This window comes from Phyllopteryx taeniolatus, chromosome 4 (genome assembly GCF_024500385.1).
Source record: "Phyllopteryx taeniolatus isolate TA_2022b chromosome 4, UOR_Ptae_1.2, whole genome shotgun sequence".
Lineage (NCBI taxonomy): Eukaryota > Metazoa > Chordata > Actinopteri > Syngnathiformes > Syngnathidae > Phyllopteryx > Phyllopteryx taeniolatus.
The window spans coordinates 29,879,513-29,898,382 of record NC_084505.1 but is presented as its reverse complement, the minus strand read 5'-3'; the positions used below and the strand labels follow the sequence as shown (position 1 = coordinate 29,898,382).

The following is an 18,870-nucleotide window of genomic DNA, read 5'->3' as shown; positions in this document are numbered from 1 at the left end:
GGAGGCCCTCGCACAATGCTTAGTCATGGTGAGTTACCGCTTCCTCCCTCCTCCCGCCTCCTCTTCTGTGGCGCACAGTAGTTCAGCAGCCCAACTCGCCTCCACGACGACGTGAGTGTCTCTTTTCTGACACATTGCAGTTCGAATTGGACTTTAATGTGGATGTTCTCGAAAGCGAAGCGGCGTTTATGTCGTTAGAACCCGGCCAGGTCGCAGCCGCTTTAGCGTGTTTATTCTCGAAGCGTGTTCAGTGCCGCTAGCTAGCGTCTGTTGTTGTTATTCTCATCGGAAGACGGCTCGTTCACTTTGATTTGAGAGAAAGAAAAACAACAACAACAACCACCTTATTTGTGTTGGTCAGCGACCAACTGGAGTCTTTTCGTAGCTCTGCAAAGGCTTGAATCGCTTGGCTTAATTTCGGTGCATCTTTATTTTCAGCGCTTGATCGCCGGTGTTTACGAGCAAAACAAGCCACAAATGGAGCATGCGGATGGAAATGTTGAGTCAGGGTGAAAAGAAAAGAAGACTATGAATGGCGTGCGTTGAGTGCGCGGCAGTCCCAGTCTGTGTAAATTCATTATGTAAGATCTGGCTTCACTTGTAGGTCGTGTTTTGGTACATTCAGTTCCACTGTGACGAGTTCACCATGTGTCAGCGAGCAACTCCTTGCCAACATGCCAGTCATCAACCGCACACTCGTTTCGTGGCTTGTTCTCGTTTGCCCCATGTAGGGTAAAAGCTCTTCGAAAACCGCTCACTGCATGGCATGGTTGTGTGTTCAGCAGAGACGAGCAGAAGACAGTTTGGACTGGCGAGAGGATCATCGGTACCACCCCACCCAAAAAAAAAAAACACTCTTGAGGACTTGCACGCTGCAAGAGCTGAGACAAGGGCAGGAAAAAGTCTCTCGGACTTGGACCCAGCACCTTTTCCAACACCTTCGCTCAGGTAGGCACTATCGAACAATGCACACTATCACAAGCAGATGTTCCAAAAAGCTCCTCCCTCTTTCCATTAACTTTTTAAACAGCTGACTTCCAATTCCATTAGTATTTTTTGGGTCTGTTTTTGCGCATCTCTTTTGTGACAATATTGCTTTATTCATATTTTTTGCTTTATCACTGCATTATTTGAATAACTTGTTGCTAAGTACCACCACACTACTGGACACTTTAAAGTGCTTGAGGACTCTCTGCACCATTTGTACAATTGACATACTGTATCAGAATTACCGCACTACTGGTCACTTTCAATTACTTGACAACTCTCTGTTTGATTTGCACAATTGCCGTTGTATGATCATTACTACATTACTGGTACACTTGCATTGCTCAGTGACTCTCTGTACCTAGTATGTGTCTTTGTTCTAAATCATTCTGACCCTGAAGCTACTGTGTAAGCGAGGCCGAGACGGCCCCAAGTGGGAGTCACAAGCTGGATTGTGGAGTACGCCAAAGGTCTCAAAATACTCAATACTCAAAATTAGACCCTGTAGTCCAGGGGTGTCAAACTAATTTTCATTAAAAGCTACATCATATTTTCAAAAATAGAAATGTTAAAGTACAACATAGCTACACAAACCTCAACTATTTCATGTCTCCTCCTCCGTATTATAAGTAAAACCAGGGCTTTCTGTAGCTTAGCAACCAGCGCTAAATTTTGGGCCGTTGCAGTTCTTGCGCCATCCTGCGGTGAACAGCACAAAAGCCAAGTGCTGTGTAAAAAGGGCTTAAGGCAGTGATTCCTAACCACTGTGGGAAATTACCTAATTTCAATTACCGTAATTTCTCGTGTATAATGTGCATTTCCCCGCAAAAAAAAATTCAAGTCAATAGTGCGCATTATACATGGGTATGGGGGCAAATGGAAAAAAACTTCCACATTTTATAAATGAATCGCGCCATCTAGTGGTTATGAAAAAGCTTTACACTTTCATTCCAAAATGCCACCGCCACCTAGTGGTTATAAAAAAGGTGTCGCCGACACTTGCATTCCAATATGACAGCGGTGCGTACGTATGACTGCATATATGTACAGCTGTGCTCATAAGTTTACATACCCTGGCAGAATTTGTGAAATGTATTTATTTTTTAAAAATATGACTGATTACTTGCATGAATTGGAGACTCTAAATTGCCCATAGGTGTGAATGTGAGTGCAAATGGTTGTTTGTTTGTATGTGCCCTGCGATTGGCTGGCAACCAGTTCCGGGTGTAGCCCGCCACCTGCCCGATGATAGCTGGGATAGGCTCCAGCACGCCCGCGACCCTAGTGAGGAGAAGCGGCTCAGAAAATGGATGGATGGATGGATGTTCATCTATCTATGCCAGCGACATATAGTGAAAAGGCAGAACAAAGGCTCAGGAAGACTTCAGAAAACGAATGTCAGTAAATACAGTTCGGCGCTACATCCGTAAGTGCAACTTGAAACTCTACTATGCAAAGCGAAAGCCATTTATCAACAACACCCAGAAACGCCGCCGGCTTCTCTGGGTCCGAGCTCATCTAAGATGGACTGATGCAAAGTAGAAAAGTGTTCTGTGGTCCGACGAGTCCACATTTCAAATTTTTTGGGGCCAAAGAGGAAAAGAACCATCCGAACTGTTATGGATGCAAAGTTCAAAAGCCAGCATCTGTGACGGTATGGGGCTGTGTTAGTGCCAATGGCATGGGTAACTTGCACATCTGTGAAGGCACCATTAATGCTGAAAGGTACATACAGGTTTTGGAGAAACATATGCTGCCATCCAAGCAACGTCTTTTTCATGGATGCCCCTGCTTATTTCAGCAAGACAATGCCAAACCACATTCTGCACGTGTTACAACAGCGTGGCTTTGTAGTAAAAGAGTGCGGGTACTAGACTGGCCTGTCTCCCATTGAAAATGTGTGGCGCATTATGAAGCTTAAAATACAAAAACGGAGACCCCGGACTGTTGAACAGCTGAAGCTGTACATCAAGCATGAACGGGAAAGAATTCCACCTGCAAAGCTTCAACAATTAGTGTCCTCAGTTCCAAAACATTTATTGAATGTTGTTAAAAGAAAAGGTGATGTAACACAGTGATAAACATGACCCTGTCGCAGCTTTTTGGAACGTGTTGCAGCCATAAAGTTCTAAGTTAATGATTATTTGCTAAAAACAATAAAGTTTATCAGTTTGAACATTAAATATCTTGTCTTTGTAATGTATTCAATTAAATATAGGTTGTCCAACAGAATAATAACTTTTTGGGTTCAACTTAACCGGCCCCTGATTTTACACCGAGCAGATTTGAGAGGAAATTGAGATGACATCCTCATTATTTCAGTGTTCATACTTTTTGTGACATTTTTGGTTTGGGGACGTGTAATGAGATTTTTCTCACGTAAAATGTGTGCCTTGCCTCAATAAAGGTTTGGAAACTTTGCTCTAAAGTTTATTGCGATTCACTTCGGGACGTTGGTAGTCTTTGGAGTTGCTTGAATTTACAAATTGAAAATCAGCTCTTGCAGAGTCACGCTATCACCATTATAAAATATTTATTACCACCACAGGTGTTGTTTGAAATAACATTTTAACGTTGTTAACTACTTAACTGTCACGAGTGCAAAAAAATAGATTAACCATTTACTACTGGCCTTTTGATGACTCGTGACGTAAGGTTTAGCATTTAAGAAGGTGGAAGGCTTGCTGAAGAATGCATTGCAAATTAATCTGTTCTCAATTGACTAACCGAGATGGCTAAATAAAGGGTTAAATTAAAATGAATATTTGGTAAGGCCTGTCTGTCCCTGTGAATTCCACCACAAAACAGTCAACTTCTAACTTAGTATTGAATTCAATTTAAAGATTAGGGCTACAACTAATGATTATTTTGGTAATTGATTAATCTGGCAATTATGTTTTAGATTAATTGATCAATTGGATTTAAAAAAAAAAAAAAAAACGTTTTTGTTTTTAATTTCCATACCTTTTCTTCAAAACCAGGACAAATTGCAGAAAATGCACAAATTGATTATGATTCAGTTACTGGTTGGTCTGTACTATCAGTCACAAAATGGTTATCATTCATTGTTTTTCAAAAGTAAAAGCAGATGTTTGTAAATGGACTGGACATGTGGACTTCAAATGCCTTTTTTTTTAATTAAACACAAAGATAAACAATCTACTTTCATGCAGGTCTGCAGAAATCGGAGAATATTTACTGTTGAGACTGAAATTCCAAGGATTTGGACAATTTAAGTTAAACAAGGGCTCTAAATGATTAATCAATTATCAAAATACTTGTTGATTAAATTGATGATCGATTAATTTCCATAATCGATCAGTTGTCGATTAATCAATTTAATTGTTCCACCTCTATTAACGGTAAATATATTGCAGGGGGTCAACATAAGATGTTTCCAGGTTCTGAATGGCAAGGAACTAGTTTGCGCAGCAGCGTACGATTACGTCGTCACGCGGCACAAGCAGGCACGCTTTCTTATGGCCAGACTTGTGTATACTGTATTTTCACGACCATAAGGCGCACTTAAAAGTCTTAAAGTTTCTCCAAAATGGACGGGGCACCTTATTATGCGGCGCGCCTTATGTGTGCACTGAGTTCCAAAATCTATAAATGTTGTTGTGATGAGCGCTCCGCTTGACTGACTGGGAGCATTTCCTGCCGACATGCTGCATATACAGAGGAAAAGCGGACGTGGTTGAGGACAGCATGCGGACGTAAAGGGTGTGCGTGAAGGAGGACGCTAAAGGCACGCTCCCAGTAGGTATATAGCGCCGGTATGTGCATTGTCCAAAACATCGGTTTGGCTAAGGACCCCCGAAAATGGCACCTATGAAGAGACAGGCTTACGAAGCACAGTTTTAACTGAAAGCTGTCAGTTACACGGAGGAACATGGGATTCGAGCAGCTGCGAGAGAATTCAAGATCAACGAATCCATGGTTCGCAAGTGGAGGAAGCAGTCAAACGAGCTTCGTCAAGTCAAGAAGACGAAGCTGAGTTTCCGCGGAAACAGTCACCATTCGACTGAGGGCAATAACGCTTGCAGAAGAAATGAAAATCGAACATTTTCAAGGAGGTCCGTCTTGGTGCTTTCGTTTTATGAAACGGCGCCATCTATCTATCCGGGCAAAGACTACCGTGGCGCAGCAACTTCCGGCGGATTACAAGGAAAAGCTGGCCATCTTCCGCTCCTACTGCAATAAAAAGATTGCCGACAAACACAACCAGCCCAACCACATCACCAACATGGACGAGGTGCCGCTCACTTTCGACATCTCGGTGAACCACACTGTAGAGAAGAAGGGGCACTGGACTGAACTCCAATCGGGCACATAAAGTTCCTCCAGGCGGCAATTTTGCATCGCCGCTTTGATATTAATCGCCGCTTTTGGGAATCCCTTTACATATAGCCTAGAATTGTTTTACATACAAATATGTATTGTAAATACAACTTAAGTACTGCGTTTGCGTATCTAAGTGATAGACGCACCTGTCACCCTAAACCACGTAATCACCCTAAACACAGCTGTATTTACAGTGCAAGATCTGTTAGTCTTTTGTGATTGATGTTGACTTATTGTTGGTTTAATCATAAACTGAGCAGCCAGTATACTGTTTTCCTATGACACTATAACTCCACTCCATGGTCATCAATAAACCTTTGCTCTTTGCCGTCAGTTGGACCCTCCTATGGTGGTATCCCAAAAGAAGTGAACTTTAGTGCTCAAAATCTTCATCAAAATGAATCAAAGAGCAACATACTACTTATTTTACTCTGATGAGTTTTGCGATGCCACATTTATTCCAGAAAAACACAAAACATTCCACGATCAGCTGCCATCTTGACATCGCTTATCGCATATTTACGCATTGTAGCTCCACTGAGAACTCTGTTGCTCTGTGAAAAAGTTAGTTTATTTCAAAAAAAAAAAACTGTCCACTGAAAGAGACCTCCATTAGCCTAGCCCTGAGGAGCAGTACTCTCAATACGAATTGCGAATGGAGATTTCGAGGGTGAGTCCGAGCACCATCTGTCATTGAGGCAAATGAGCCAGTTAGACCACAGGTTACATTTCATCACAACAGTAGGTAAACCACTAATTCCCTTTCATCAAACTGTATCAAATTTACAAATGAGCACATTTTTTGTCCGTGTTCAGCTTGCTGTGAATTATGGGCATTGGTTGGTACCAGGAAGTTTTTCTCGAATGCAAAAACAAGCCAAACAGCACCGTATCAAGGTGAAACTGTCTCAGTGTGCACTTTCAGGCTGACGCATCAGGGGGGCAGCCTGTTACATATCACAGTGGATGTAACTTTTTGATTTAAACTGCATTTTGACCTTTGCACTTTCGCCATTTGTCAAACATGACCGGAACAGCGAACAGCTTTCCAAAGAAGAATTATTTGCCCTCAGGTGTAAATGCAGCAGCCAGGTGAATCAAACCTGAGACAGTCTGGCTTCTTTAGCATGCCTGCGGGTTACCTCAGCAAAAGTTGCCTAAACCATGTGATTCCGAGTCTCATGCGCCGCTGTCTGAGCTCTGTGGGCAACGGACCTGTCAGGAGTAGGATTTGAGCACATGCCTCCATATAAAGACCAGAAATCCATTTTGGTAGGAAGGACTCTATTAGGGACAAACTCTATTCACATTTTACCGTTCTGTAAAATTTCATCTTGTGCAGTCCATTTGCTTTGTACTGAATCTTTGCAGGTTGAAGACCTGCGGTGAACAAAAAAAGTTATTTTCTTATCCAACTCTTAAGCATATGAGATAATATTTTTAGGCAAGCCAAACTGCGGCATGTTTGCAGGCGTTTATTAGTTACAGGCATTGTTTCACATGGGGGAAAAAAAGTAAACGACTGAGTCATGGTGAGTGAGACTTCATTTCAGTCACACCCAATGTCCAAATTTCAAAGCACACATGCATTACAAGTTGTTTTTTCAAAATTTATAGTTGAGGTACAACGTCAGGCTGTGTTTACACACACACTTTGGTTCTCTGCCCGGTAACAGATTAAAAGAAATAAAGGTACATCCGTGCATTTTCTGACATTTGTTCCTGGTTTACCTCATTCCTAGTAAAAGAAGTATGGATGAAGTCCCAACACGACTGGACGCCGTCAAATGTCTTGTGTTCAAAATTATAATGTTGTGTGCTGAGTTGCACACGCTCATTGTTTTATTTGGTAATATTAGCAGCTGGGATATAACAAAGCGCTTCAAAAATGTATTTATTGTACATACACTGACTTCTGATGACTGTGATTTGTGATGCATTTCAACGCTGTTGAGTCCATTTAGTGTGCTATGCCAGAGTTTGCTTGCAAGCGGACTGAGACCACCTCTTCAAGCTGTCTCTGTCCACTTGTTTAATGCACACCATGTTCATACTTCATCGAACCAACTTCCTTATAGTCAATCTTTCAGCATTACCACCCGCCACAATGTCATTTATTCATTTCACGTTTGTAGCCTATTGTTGTCTTTTGTTCCTTGAAATGGCTGTAAAAACCCGTTTTGCTTATTCAGGGTGCTGAACTTTTCCATTCTCGTCAGCTCACGCTAGAACTAACGTGTCTCACAGAGGTGGGTAGAGTTGCCAAATATTGTACTCAAGTAAGAGTACTGTTACTTTCGAATAATATGACTCAAATAAAAGTAAAAAGTAGTCATCCATATATTTACTTGAGTAAGAAAGTACTCAATGGAAAAAAACTACAAAAGAGTAACTTGTGAGTAACTTCAGATTTTTTTTATTTAAATTTTTTTTTTTTTTATCAGAACATGAACATCAAATAAAATAATTATATATGGGAGTCGCCACACACCTGCCACCATTTAATTTTTTTAAGTGCCCAGAAAAAAACAACAACACATACATTGGGCCCTACAGAAACAATTGCTTTATTCGTTTAAATGACTTAATGAAGAAGCTGTTTGCTGACCAGACTTATTGATTGTGTGTGCTTGTGTGACACCATAGGAGTAGTGCTAATTTTGACATATCCACTGCCAAAACAACAATAGAAACATCTGCGGCTTAAGTGGGCTGGAATATCCAAGTTTGGGTAGTCGCAATTTAAGAGCTGCATGATAAAGCTGTTGTTTTTGAAGTCTGTAAAATAAGCAGTCCCCCAAAATGAGTCATTTTGATTGGCTCGCGAAGGCCTTGTGTCGTCTGATTGGTGAATGGGAGTCAAATGACATTGACGATCCCGTTTGATTGACGCAACAGGCACCCTATGCGGAAGTCGAAGATGGAGTCTAAAAATAAAATGAATGAATAAATAAAAGTAGCGAATGGCATGTCGATCATTGTAATGGAGTAAAAGTATCGATCCTTCTTCACATAAAATAAGTCAAAAGTACGGTGCATTTAGAGTACTGTGACAAGTACAGTTTATGGAAAATGTTACTTGAGTAAATGGTAGCGCGTTGCTCCCCACGTCTGGTGTCTCAGCTGTGTTCTCACACATGAGGAAGTAGTGTATAATCAGTGCTGTGATGACTTCATGTGGCATGCGCGTCACGATAAAGGGAGTGTTGAGCACGTTGATCGGCATTCATACAGAGCTACGTAGCTACACTTGTGCAGTCTCGTTTCATACAGCGCGTGAGAGTTGAGTAGGTACACACAGAGTATACCGATGCCGTATTTTGTGTATCAAGTGTCAGATGTCACTTTCTCCCCTCTTTTTCTTTCCAGGTGTCAGTTGGGCCAACTGCTTCCTAGTGAATGTTGTGGTGCAAACAAGTTACTGCGCTGGAGCGCCTCCACATTGACAACTACCAAATAGCTTCCCCTGGACTTCCATTTCTCAAAGACAACCAAGTTATTCCTACAACACTTTTTGGGACGCAACTTGTCTTATTTTTTTTAAAATCTTTTGTGTCCGTGAAGGCAAGCAGTGAGGTTTTTTTTTCAGAATTTACTTATTTTGAAAAGCAGGCTAGATGGGCTGTGAAAAACAAGAAGAGCTTCATTTTGCAAGCATTGGACTGTATTCCTGTTTCCCATCAGAATTACAAAACTTGTTTGCAAAGATGGTTTGGTGGCGTAAATAGCCCAAAGTGGTTCTTATTGAAGCTGGTCAATTTTGCTATTAATTTCTCGCTATTGAATGGAATTGTCTAGTTCGGTTATGTTGGAATGAAGTCACGGAACACTCCAAGCAGCTGTGAGGTCTCCGTTGACTCTGCAATGAGTCACAAAGCTCGACGCAGGTATTGAACTCGACAAAAGGAGTCATTGCGTCCGCATAAATCTGACCCGAAACCAAGCAGACCTCAGGACCCACCCAATTTCACCCACGCTTGCCCAGTGGTGCCATGATACTGCCCAAGGCTTCTTGTGCGAGAGACTGAGGAGGAGGAGGAGGAGGAGACAAGGAAGGAAATGTCAGAGTGCCTGACGGAATGCAAAGCGCTGGTGACTCCATCCACGCGCAACGGCCACCGCGTCTTCAGCTACACGCTCGAGAGCCACACGGCCGCCGCCTTCGCCATCATGAACGAGTTGCGTCTGGAGCGCCAGCTCTGCGACGTGACGCTGCGCGTGCGCTACCGGGACCTGGAGGCCGTGGACTTCGTGGCTCACAAGGTGGTGCTGGCGTCGTCGTCGCCCGTCTTCAGGGCCATGTTCACCAACGGCCTGAAGGAGTGCGGCATGGAGCTGGTGCCCATCGAGGGCATCCACCCCAAGGTGAGACCCCTCATGCCCGATTCGCTTGATGTTGGATGCTAAATGGTTTGGATTCAATTGGATGGTTTAGTGCATTACACACATTTCAGTGAACATCCAGGCACTTCCCACAGGGTTTCGGTTAACGTTGCGTTCCTAACTTGAGTTTATCCGAAAGTGCTGTAGTTGATCCCTAACCTATGCTTATGCAATAGCAACATTGTTATTATTACGGTAAATATTTGTAGAAAAACACTTGTAGGCCATAAATATAAAAATCAAGGGGCTTCTTGTGCTGCGTGACCACATATTTTGACACTACGTACCTTTCATAACATCAAAATGTCGTATGTCAGAATTGTGATCAACTGAGGCGCCCCTGTATGCAGTTTTGTTTTCAAGGTTTACTATACAGTGGTGAACCGAAACACTCATGAGTTAAGATTGCAAATCATTCATTGACTCGCAATCAGAAAGCCTCCGTCCACCTCTTTAAATAATGGTTAACTTCTTTTTGCGTTTGTGTGACAGCGAACAGTGTTAAAATCTTACTTCAAGCAGCACCTTTTATGATGGTGACGGCTTGTTATCACTGCTACCCTTCTGGAGTGACGTACAAATAAAAAGCATGTGAATTGTTCATCATTGAGATTGGGGGTGGCCAACTCATTTTAGCGCAAGGGGCCACATTCACATCAATTTGATCTCAAATGGGCAGGACCAGTATATTTGTGGCCTAATAAGCTGTAAAATTAACACAATTCCAAATTGTTCCCTTTTTTTTTGGGTGCGTGCAAGTAATTACAAGTACATTTGGAAAATATTCACATTTATTGATTATCTTGTTGTAAATCTTGTTTCAAATCATGAGCAATCTGATATTTCCTAACAAAAATGAGTGCAATTTCAACAATATTATGACCCACTGGTTTCAAATTACACGTGCAATTTGCAGATTACACTGGCTCTATATACTGTATGTACCTTTTTAAAAAAATAAAAAATTCAATAAATTTATGATCATTTCCATTTCCACATCCATCTGGAAATCTTGACAACCTTAACTGGCTCATCACACCATACAAACTAATGTGGGGATGTTTCAGAAACAGGGGGCTGTTATCCCCTGCCTTGCAAATGTATACGTAAAAATACAAGTTGTGGCACTGCATTTATAAAAAAAAAAAAAAAAAAAGGGTTCCATCAAACCAACCACTTTTGAACTGAAGATGTTGATTGATATTTTGCAATATTCCGTCCCTTAAAAGAATTGTACAGGAGCTATCGTAACTGTATTCTTCACAGTGCCAAGGTGACACAACATTTTATACGAAGTAAGCTTACTTTTCCTCCCACTTGGCATCTTTCAGCCTTCACAAGTGCCTCAATATCAGGTGTCAAATCCGAAGTAACAGCCAATTTCAGAAGGTCATTTAAGTGGTGGTTGGGCGAAAACCACATTTTGGTTGATTTTATATTATTTCAGAAGATTTGGGTTGATCTCCAAACCGCATGACTTTTCATGTGTTGAACTATATTTTAGCCAAGCTATTAGAAACACCACAAACTTGACCTCTTCATGTCGACGATAACCTTCTAATAATGCACAATATGTTCTGTCCTGGCCCATACAGGTGATGAACCGACTGATAGAGTTTGCCTACACAGCCAGCATCTCTGTTGGAGAGAAGTGTGTGATCCACGTGATGAACGGCGCCGTCATGTACCAGATAGATAGCGTGGTCAAGGCCTGCTGTGACTTCCTGGTCCAGCAGCTCGACCCCAGTAACGCCATCGGCATCGCCAGTTTCGCTGAGCAGATCGGCTGCACGGAGCTTCACCAGAAAGCCCGGGAATACATCTACATGAACTTCAGCCAGGTACTCTCGTCAGTTATATACCTGTACAGCGGGACCTTGCCTTTTAAGTTTCATTTCTTCCTTTACCAAGCTCATAAATGAATTGATTAGTAAGTCAAATTAGTTTCCCTCATTTAAATGAATGGGAATGCCATTAATCCATTTGGGCCTCTCCAAAAAAATCACCAGAAAGGGAGGGAGACGGCAGCTCCTTTTGTATTTGCTTCTCAGTTTTTCCAGTTCAATAAACGGCTGAAAGTACATCGGCGACTGTGGGCCTCCTTGCCCACGTGCGAGGGCATTCGAGTACCTTAGTTGCTCTCTTTTTTTTTTTCTCTTTTTCCTCACTCACTTGAGGGGTGACGTATCTGAAGCTCGCTTGGAACTCGAAGTTTGGCTTGCAAAACAAAGCGAAAACTATTTGTAAATTGGAAAAAATTGTAAGATGGGGCTTGGGCTATCAAATGTTTTTAGAATCGATTATTCTACCGATCATTCCATTGATTATTCCAGTTCAGTGGAGCCCCACTATTCGTGGGCGATAAGGACCGGACTGCGAATAGCGAAAATCTTTGGATAATTGACGCCGATTATAATTGCATACAAAGTATTTATTTATTTAAAACCCAGAAAATTCTTGAATAAGCGTGGATAAACTGCCAATAAGCATTATTGGGCTTAGTGGAAAAAAGAAAATGGATTTTGGCATTATTAAACAACAATGCCTATACAAAATATGAATTTGAGGTGCAGGTATTTTGTTAGAAGAAGAAGAATCACCACCTTTTATTGTCATGAACATGCATGCACACGAAATTTGTTCTCTGCATTTAACCCATCACAGTGAACACATACACATTAGTGGAACACACTGGAGCAAGGGGGCAGCTGAAGCGCCCGGGGAGCATTTCGGGGTACTGTGGGAGTCAGTGAATGAGAGTGGAGTTGGCTTTTGTTGGCTCACGATTGTGGCTGGCTAACTAGGCTACCACCTGTCTGCATGTTTAGTGCCTATGCGTCAGCTAGTGTATGAATGTGCTTGTTACGTGTTAATTTAGTTTTTTTCAATAAACCGATTGAGAGCATTATGTCTATCCTTGACCACCAGTGTGTGGATTATAATACGTTCTAACATGCGGCGGTGGTAGGCTGTATTAAATAAGCTAATGATTTTTACTTTACCATAGACGGGCAGTTCCGTAAGCCAGTTCTGCTTTCAAATAATAGACACGTTGGCACCTTTTTTTTTTTTTTTTTTTTTTTTTTTTTTTTTTTAAGTGTGAAATGATTCCAAACTTTGGGCATTGTGTCTTTTATGTACGCGTTCCTCCTGGCTCGCTCTTGTTGCTGTGTGAGTCTGTAATAACATTTGTCCGGGTGTAATAATTATCACTGCAAAACTTTGAGGCAAAGATTTTGCTGCAGCATTTTTTTTTTTTACTAATCTAGTTGTTCGACTAAATTCAAGGTACATTTGTTAGAACTTTATGTGACCATCAAAAAGGAGCAGACAGAAATGTTCTCACCAAAACATAGACAGGTATGCTGAAATCCTCAGCTGGTATTGAAAGTTGTAACATCATCCCTTTTGCAGGTAGCGACCCAGGAGGAGTTCTTTAACTTGTCCCACTGCCAGCTGGTGACACTCATCAGCCGCGATGAGCTCAATGTACGCTGCGAGTCTGAAGTCTTCCGGGCGTGCGAGGCCTGGGTGCACTATGACCGAGAGAACCGGCGGCCGTACGTCCAGGCCTTACTCCACGCTGTCCGCTGCCATTCCCTCACGCCAAACTTCCTGCAGGCGCAGCTGCAGTCTCTTGATTGGGACCCTCAGTGTAAAGACTACCTTGCGCAAATCTTTCAGGACCTCACCCTGCACAAACCCACCAAAGTCAATTCTTGCCGAACCCCCAAGGTGCCGCAGCTCATCTACACGGCCGGGGGCTACTTCCGGCAGTCCCTCAGCTACCTGGAGGCGTATAATCCCTGCACGGGGTCCTGGCTCAGGCTAGCAGACCTGCAGGTGCCTCGCAGTGGCCTGGCAGCTTGTGTCATCAGTGGGCTTTTCTACGCCGTGGGTGGGCGAAACAATGCCCCCGACGGCAACATGGACTCTAATTCACTGGACTGCTACAACCCCATGAACAACTGCTGGTTGCCGTGTGCACCCATGAGCGTGCCCCGAAACCGAATAGGAGTGGGAGTCATCGACTGCATGATATATGCGGTGGGTGGATCGCACGGGTGCATTCACCACAACAGCGTGGAAAGGTCAGTCAGCAGTGCTCATATGTCTGCCAGTAAAACATCCACCTATAACATTATGCCCTCAGAAATTGCATAGCGTTGCTGAATACGTTGTGGAAATCTGCGACCAAAAAAACAACAACAACAACATGTCTTTATTTTGGAATCATACAAGTAATGATTCGATTGGGATTTGCTAGTCAGGTGCTTAGACCCGGTATGCCGAATGCGGAAGTAGGTTGTGCATGTATAATTCGTGCAACTCCTCAAGGCTAGGCTAATAGATGCCTCCCTCCGTGGCGATCAGAGTTTTTTTTAGTTATTTTTAAAAAATATTTTTACAAACATATGTAGCGATCTCCGTGGAGCTACACTGGCTTCATGAGGAGAAACTATGCGCAATGCCAGTAAGTCCAAAAGGCGTTGGACATAAACTAAGGGTAAAAATTGTCAAATCTTTTGTCAGACTAAAGTAAGTCGTATGTTATTCTTTGATCGGCTGGGATTCAAGTCTAAAAATTCAGATTCAGTGTTTGATTCTTTTCGGTGGACTCAAATGGCGATCTGAGTCACCACCAATTCGTGCATAGCCGTATTGTGAATTGTATTTAATTTTAATGGCCAAATGAATTGCCTTTTTGGGGCGCTTCGACGAGGCTGAAAATTCACAATTTTTTGTATGCTAGCCCCCAACGCAATTTTCACAGATCAGCATGGGTGGCTGTGTCGAGCATAACAAGACTTAACGAGAAAGTCTTCAGCACCGATGCGTAAAATTGCTCGGGAAGTTTTCCTTTTTGGTTAGAAACGGGGCATTTTGAGCAAATTCTGATGCTGTGGCAATTCTGTCAAAATTGACCGTGATTGGTGTCAAGTACAAATAGATGGCCAATGATGAATTCAATTGTGAAGGTTTTTAAAAAAAAAAAAAATCTTATTCTTTGTCATGTGAAGTTTGATCATTTTAAGAATTCGCCATGAAAAAGGGTTCGTTGCTTCTCGCAGCTTTGATATTTCTTGTTTTTATCCGGAATCCAAACAAAACGTTTCTTTTTTTCCCCATGTTTTTCAGAAAAAGACAAAAATGCTTTTCCTTGGACGTTGACAATATAATTTATGAATTCACAGTCATTAAATGATTGTGTAATTATTTCACAGTCAGTTTTTCTGTGGTTAAGTTGTTACCAGGAGCTAGCCGCATAACACGCGACAACTAACGGTACGCTCATTAGCATGTGTTCCTCTTTCTCTGTAGGTATGATCCAGAAAGAGACCAGTGGCAGCTGGTAGCCCCCATGTTGACACGCCGCATCGGGGTGGGCGTGGCCGTCATCAACAGGCTCCTGTACGCCGTGGGCGGCTTCGACGGGACCAGTCGGCTCAGCTCGTGCGAGTGTTACAACCCGGAGAGGGACGAGTGGAAGACCATGGCCTCGATGTACACCGTGCGCTCTGGAGCCGGTGAGTAACAAACACACGGTTTGTTTTTTTTCTCTCGAAAGACTTGAATTGACCAACATTTATCCTCCTCATAGGTGTTTGCGCTCTGGGCAATCACATCTTTGTGATGGGCGGGTATGATGGCACAAACCAGCTGAACACAGTGGAGCGCTACAGTGTGGAAACGGATACGTGGAGCTTTGCTGCCTCTATGAGGCACCGCCGCAGTGCTCTGGGAGTCACTGCTTTACACGGGCGCATCTACGTTTTGGGTGAGGAGTGCTGCAAGCAGACAACTAGCAGTATTTATTGTTGTTACAAAATACCGTTGGGGGGAAAAAAAAAAAAAAAAGAGTGGGAACGCGGCATATCATTAATATTGAAGCTGTTTTAACATTTATGATTGTTGGCCCCCACCATTTTCCGAGCAGTTTGGGGAGGAGGAATCACTCTTAACACACCCCACACCACAGGATAATCTTTTAGAGAGGCATCCGATAATATGGCCTTTGCTTACTTTGATCGGAAGAGTTGAAGGATGCACAGAGCTGCCAAATGTTACGGAACGTTCATAATTTGTTACGGAAATCGCTGAACGCTGACTCGTTACGCCTGTAACACCGATTGTTCAGGATATTGAGGGGGTGGGGCGTGAATACAACATTACTGGCCAGTACGGCATTGTGTCCGGCCACTGTGACCAGAATTTCTTATTGTGACATTAATACACAAGAGACGACAATATGGACACATTTTATATTCTTTTTATGCTTGCAATTTTTTTTCATATGTTTTGTCTTTTAAATGTTTAAAACGTGTGAGGGGTAAAACTATTATTGTTGTTTTTTATATGGTCTATGCCAATAGTTTCTATTGCAGATTTTCACATACAATTATCGGGGGCTCATTGTAATTATTATGCTATGTTTAAAGTCAACTAAGCAAACTGATGGTTGAAAACATTGTTCGTGTCGGCAGGAGGTTACGACGGCAGCACATTCCTTGACAGCGTGGAGTGTTACGACCCCGAGAAGGACACTTGGTCGGAGGTAACGCGCATGACGTCAGGGCGTAGCGGCGTAGGCGTGGCCGTTACCATGGAGCCCTGCCAGAAGGACCTGCCTCCGTGTCCCACGACTGAGCCGCTTCACAACACAATCAGCAACACGACATACTGTAACCCAAGCCCCTCTTCGCGTACATTTACACGTTGATTCTGGAGCTAACACCAAATCAGTATTATGACTTGAAAGGTTTGAAGTCCACTGTCAGCGGCAGTATAATCACTGGTGAGCTTTTTTTTGGGGTGGGGGGGCTGACTTGTGTTCTGCCAAACCCAGCAAAACCTCAGTCCTGTACTCACATCTGGCATTTGAAGTCCTCCAGCAGAGCTTCATCCCCCAGATTTGACTGAAAAGGGCTGCACACGTGCACTGACCCATCAGGGGCTCGTTATTTCTCGCTAAAGGGGCGGAAATGCGTGTAAAAGTGTCATTTGTGGGGGGAAATATTCTTTTCTATCCGCTCATGTGATTCAAAGTCACTTTTGTTTGGGGCTGTTTAGGTGCCAACACCACGCTTGTGTATGTGTGTGTTAGTAATCATCAATGTACCGACGGGGAAGATAAAGGGTTTCCGTGACGACAGGCCTCATGCTAGAAGACTTTCTCCACCTGAAGCAGCAAATGCAAACTCATTCGAAATTAGTTGTCATCGTGGCAAAATGCAAGGGTAGAATGTCGTCAAAAGTAAGTATCTAAAAAAATAAATGTCGCGTTAGATTTGAGGCAGAGCATCTAAATCAGGAGTGGGGGCCTTTTTCCTATTCAGTTTTTCCCAATATTCAATTTAACAAAACTTTGTTCTTATAAATATTTGAACCTTGTTTTTTTTCCTTTTCTTGAAAAAGTATTGTTTTATTGTCATATCATTGTAAAATTTCTTCTTTAAAAAAAAACAAAAAATCTTAGCATAACATTACAACCTTTTTTGTCACTTATGTTTAATTGGTTGGTAGGATTAGGGGAGGGTCCTTGGGAAATCTCTGGTACTCAGATTGATTTGTGTGGAAGGCCTTTCTGTTTAGCATCTGACTTTCATCCACACACAAAACATTTGCCCCATAATCACGTTGTATTCAGCATGAGTATATGCGGTAAAAAGCAAAGTGTTTTTTGGCTTAAGTTCCAAATCCTCCAGATGACATTTTGAACTCCATGTTGAACAGGTCAATCCTGGTCTTCGATGGAACTGCCAAGACAAGGATTGCCAATACAAGAGGAACTTTAATACTGTAGCTTTTTAAACTTCTTACTGAATGTTTGACTTGTTTTGATTTAAAAACCGCCATTTCTCACTGGACAGTTGAAATTATAATTTTTTTTTTTCCTTCTTCTTCCACCAGACCTCAAAAACAAAAGTGACCATGTTTGTTTGTCCAAAGCGTTCCAACTGTTAAACACAAAGGACAAATAAGAAATGTGTTTGTAACAGCCGTTTAAGCTACAAAGGTTTCTACATGATGTTTTGTACACTGATATTCAAATAATTCTTGTACAGAATTGAAGAGCTCACCTTATTTATTAGTTCATTTGCTTTTCGTGTTGCTCTTAACTGACAAGACTTTTGTATTGACAGAGGCTGGCGTTGCCGTCTTTGTAACGCGCAACGAGCACGTGTTGGAGTTGAGTCGAAATGATGGGGAGGAAATTTGGTTGTAAAGAATTTGATTCACTTTAAAAGGGATTTTGCCGTTCATCTATAGTTGGTTTGAAATTAGAGTATTTAAAATCTGCTTTGTACATTTTTCCAACAGAAACCTGTACAATAATTGTATAGTAAAATATGTTTATTGTATTGTGTGGTGTTGTCATGTTGTTATACTGCACATACAGTATTGGATACTCATTTATGCACCCTTGGTTGTGTACACTGCAAAATCCAAAGTGATCCATAATAATATTTGCATTTATTATTGTATCGGGGGTCCTCTGTTATCGACACACAAGGTGTCGATGTTACAAACGGTGCATAATTAACTAATTTGCGCAGTGGTGTAAAAATAGAAGGCACGCTTAGTTAACACAGAACTCACTTTTTCATTCGATTGTTTTATATTTATGCCCTATACAAGTATGACATTTGATTTCATAAATTTCCAGGTCTGCGAAAAGTAGAGAATGGGATGTTTTTTAAGGTGCTTAGAAGTGCAGCTACAATGTTGGTGTGAGAGCACACAGTAATATACTGTCTGGTGAATACTCGATTGTGATTGGCTCAGAAAATGCCATCAGTGTATATTATCAGCTGATAATGTACAGTGCGCCCGTTGAACGTCTCAAGTATTTGCTGTCAAATTACTGCGCAGCACCCTTAGCTGTTCGATTATACGAGCAAACATCGAGGGAAATCTGATACGTAGACGTGCCGTACTCTGAGGACAGAAATTAGCAAATTTGAATTTGAATTTGAACAGGATTAGTGTTTTAAAAACGGTTTATGCTTTCAAATTAGGGCTTTAAAAGAGTGTTAGGGTTTCAAAACTGGGTGAGTGTTTCAAAGTAGGGTTCCGAAACAGGTTAAGGCTTTCAAAGTAGGGTTTCAAAACAGGGTTAGGGTTTTGAAGTACTGTTTCAAAAAAATGGTTAGG

The 18,870-nt window shown here is 42.1% G+C and overlaps 1 protein-coding gene across 2 annotated transcripts; it reads left to right on the top strand.

Moving 5' to 3' along the window:
• keap1b (kelch-like ECH-associated protein 1b) lies at nt 1-18,077 on the top strand. Of its 2 annotated transcripts, none has more exons than XM_061771500.1 (8): nt 1-111; nt 783-948; nt 8,701-9,696; nt 11,310-11,555; nt 13,129-13,805; nt 15,037-15,242; nt 15,317-15,493; nt 16,200-18,077. In XM_061771500.1, the coding sequence occupies exons 3-8, from the start codon at nt 9,391-9,393 to the stop codon at nt 16,433-16,435; spliced, it is 1,848 nt and encodes a 615-aa protein (XP_061627484.1). In that variant the 5' UTR covers nt 1-111; nt 783-948; nt 8,701-9,390; the 3' UTR covers nt 16,436-18,077. The 2 variants fall into 2 exon arrangements, with proteins under 2 accessions (XP_061627484.1, XP_061627485.1); XM_061771501.1 differs by having other exon boundaries at nt 28-111; nt 786-948.
• Nucleotides 18,078-18,870: the final 793 nt, after the last annotated feature.

What these genes read in the sequence shown, in the direction of transcription:
- keap1b (XM_061771500.1), top strand. Translation starts at nt 9,391, where the DNA reads ATGTCAGAGTGCCTGACGGAATGCAAAGCGCTGGTGACTCCATCCACG. An exon ending in TCGAGGGCATCCACCCCAAG is followed by an intron (nt 9,697 to 11,309) that starts GTGAGACCCCTC and finishes TGGCCCATACAG; the next exon opens with GTGATGAACCGACTGATAGA. An exon ending in CGGGCGCATCTACGTTTTGG is followed by an intron (nt 15,494 to 16,199) that starts GTGAGGAGTGCT and finishes TCGTGTCGGCAG; the next exon opens with GAGGTTACGACGGCAGCACA.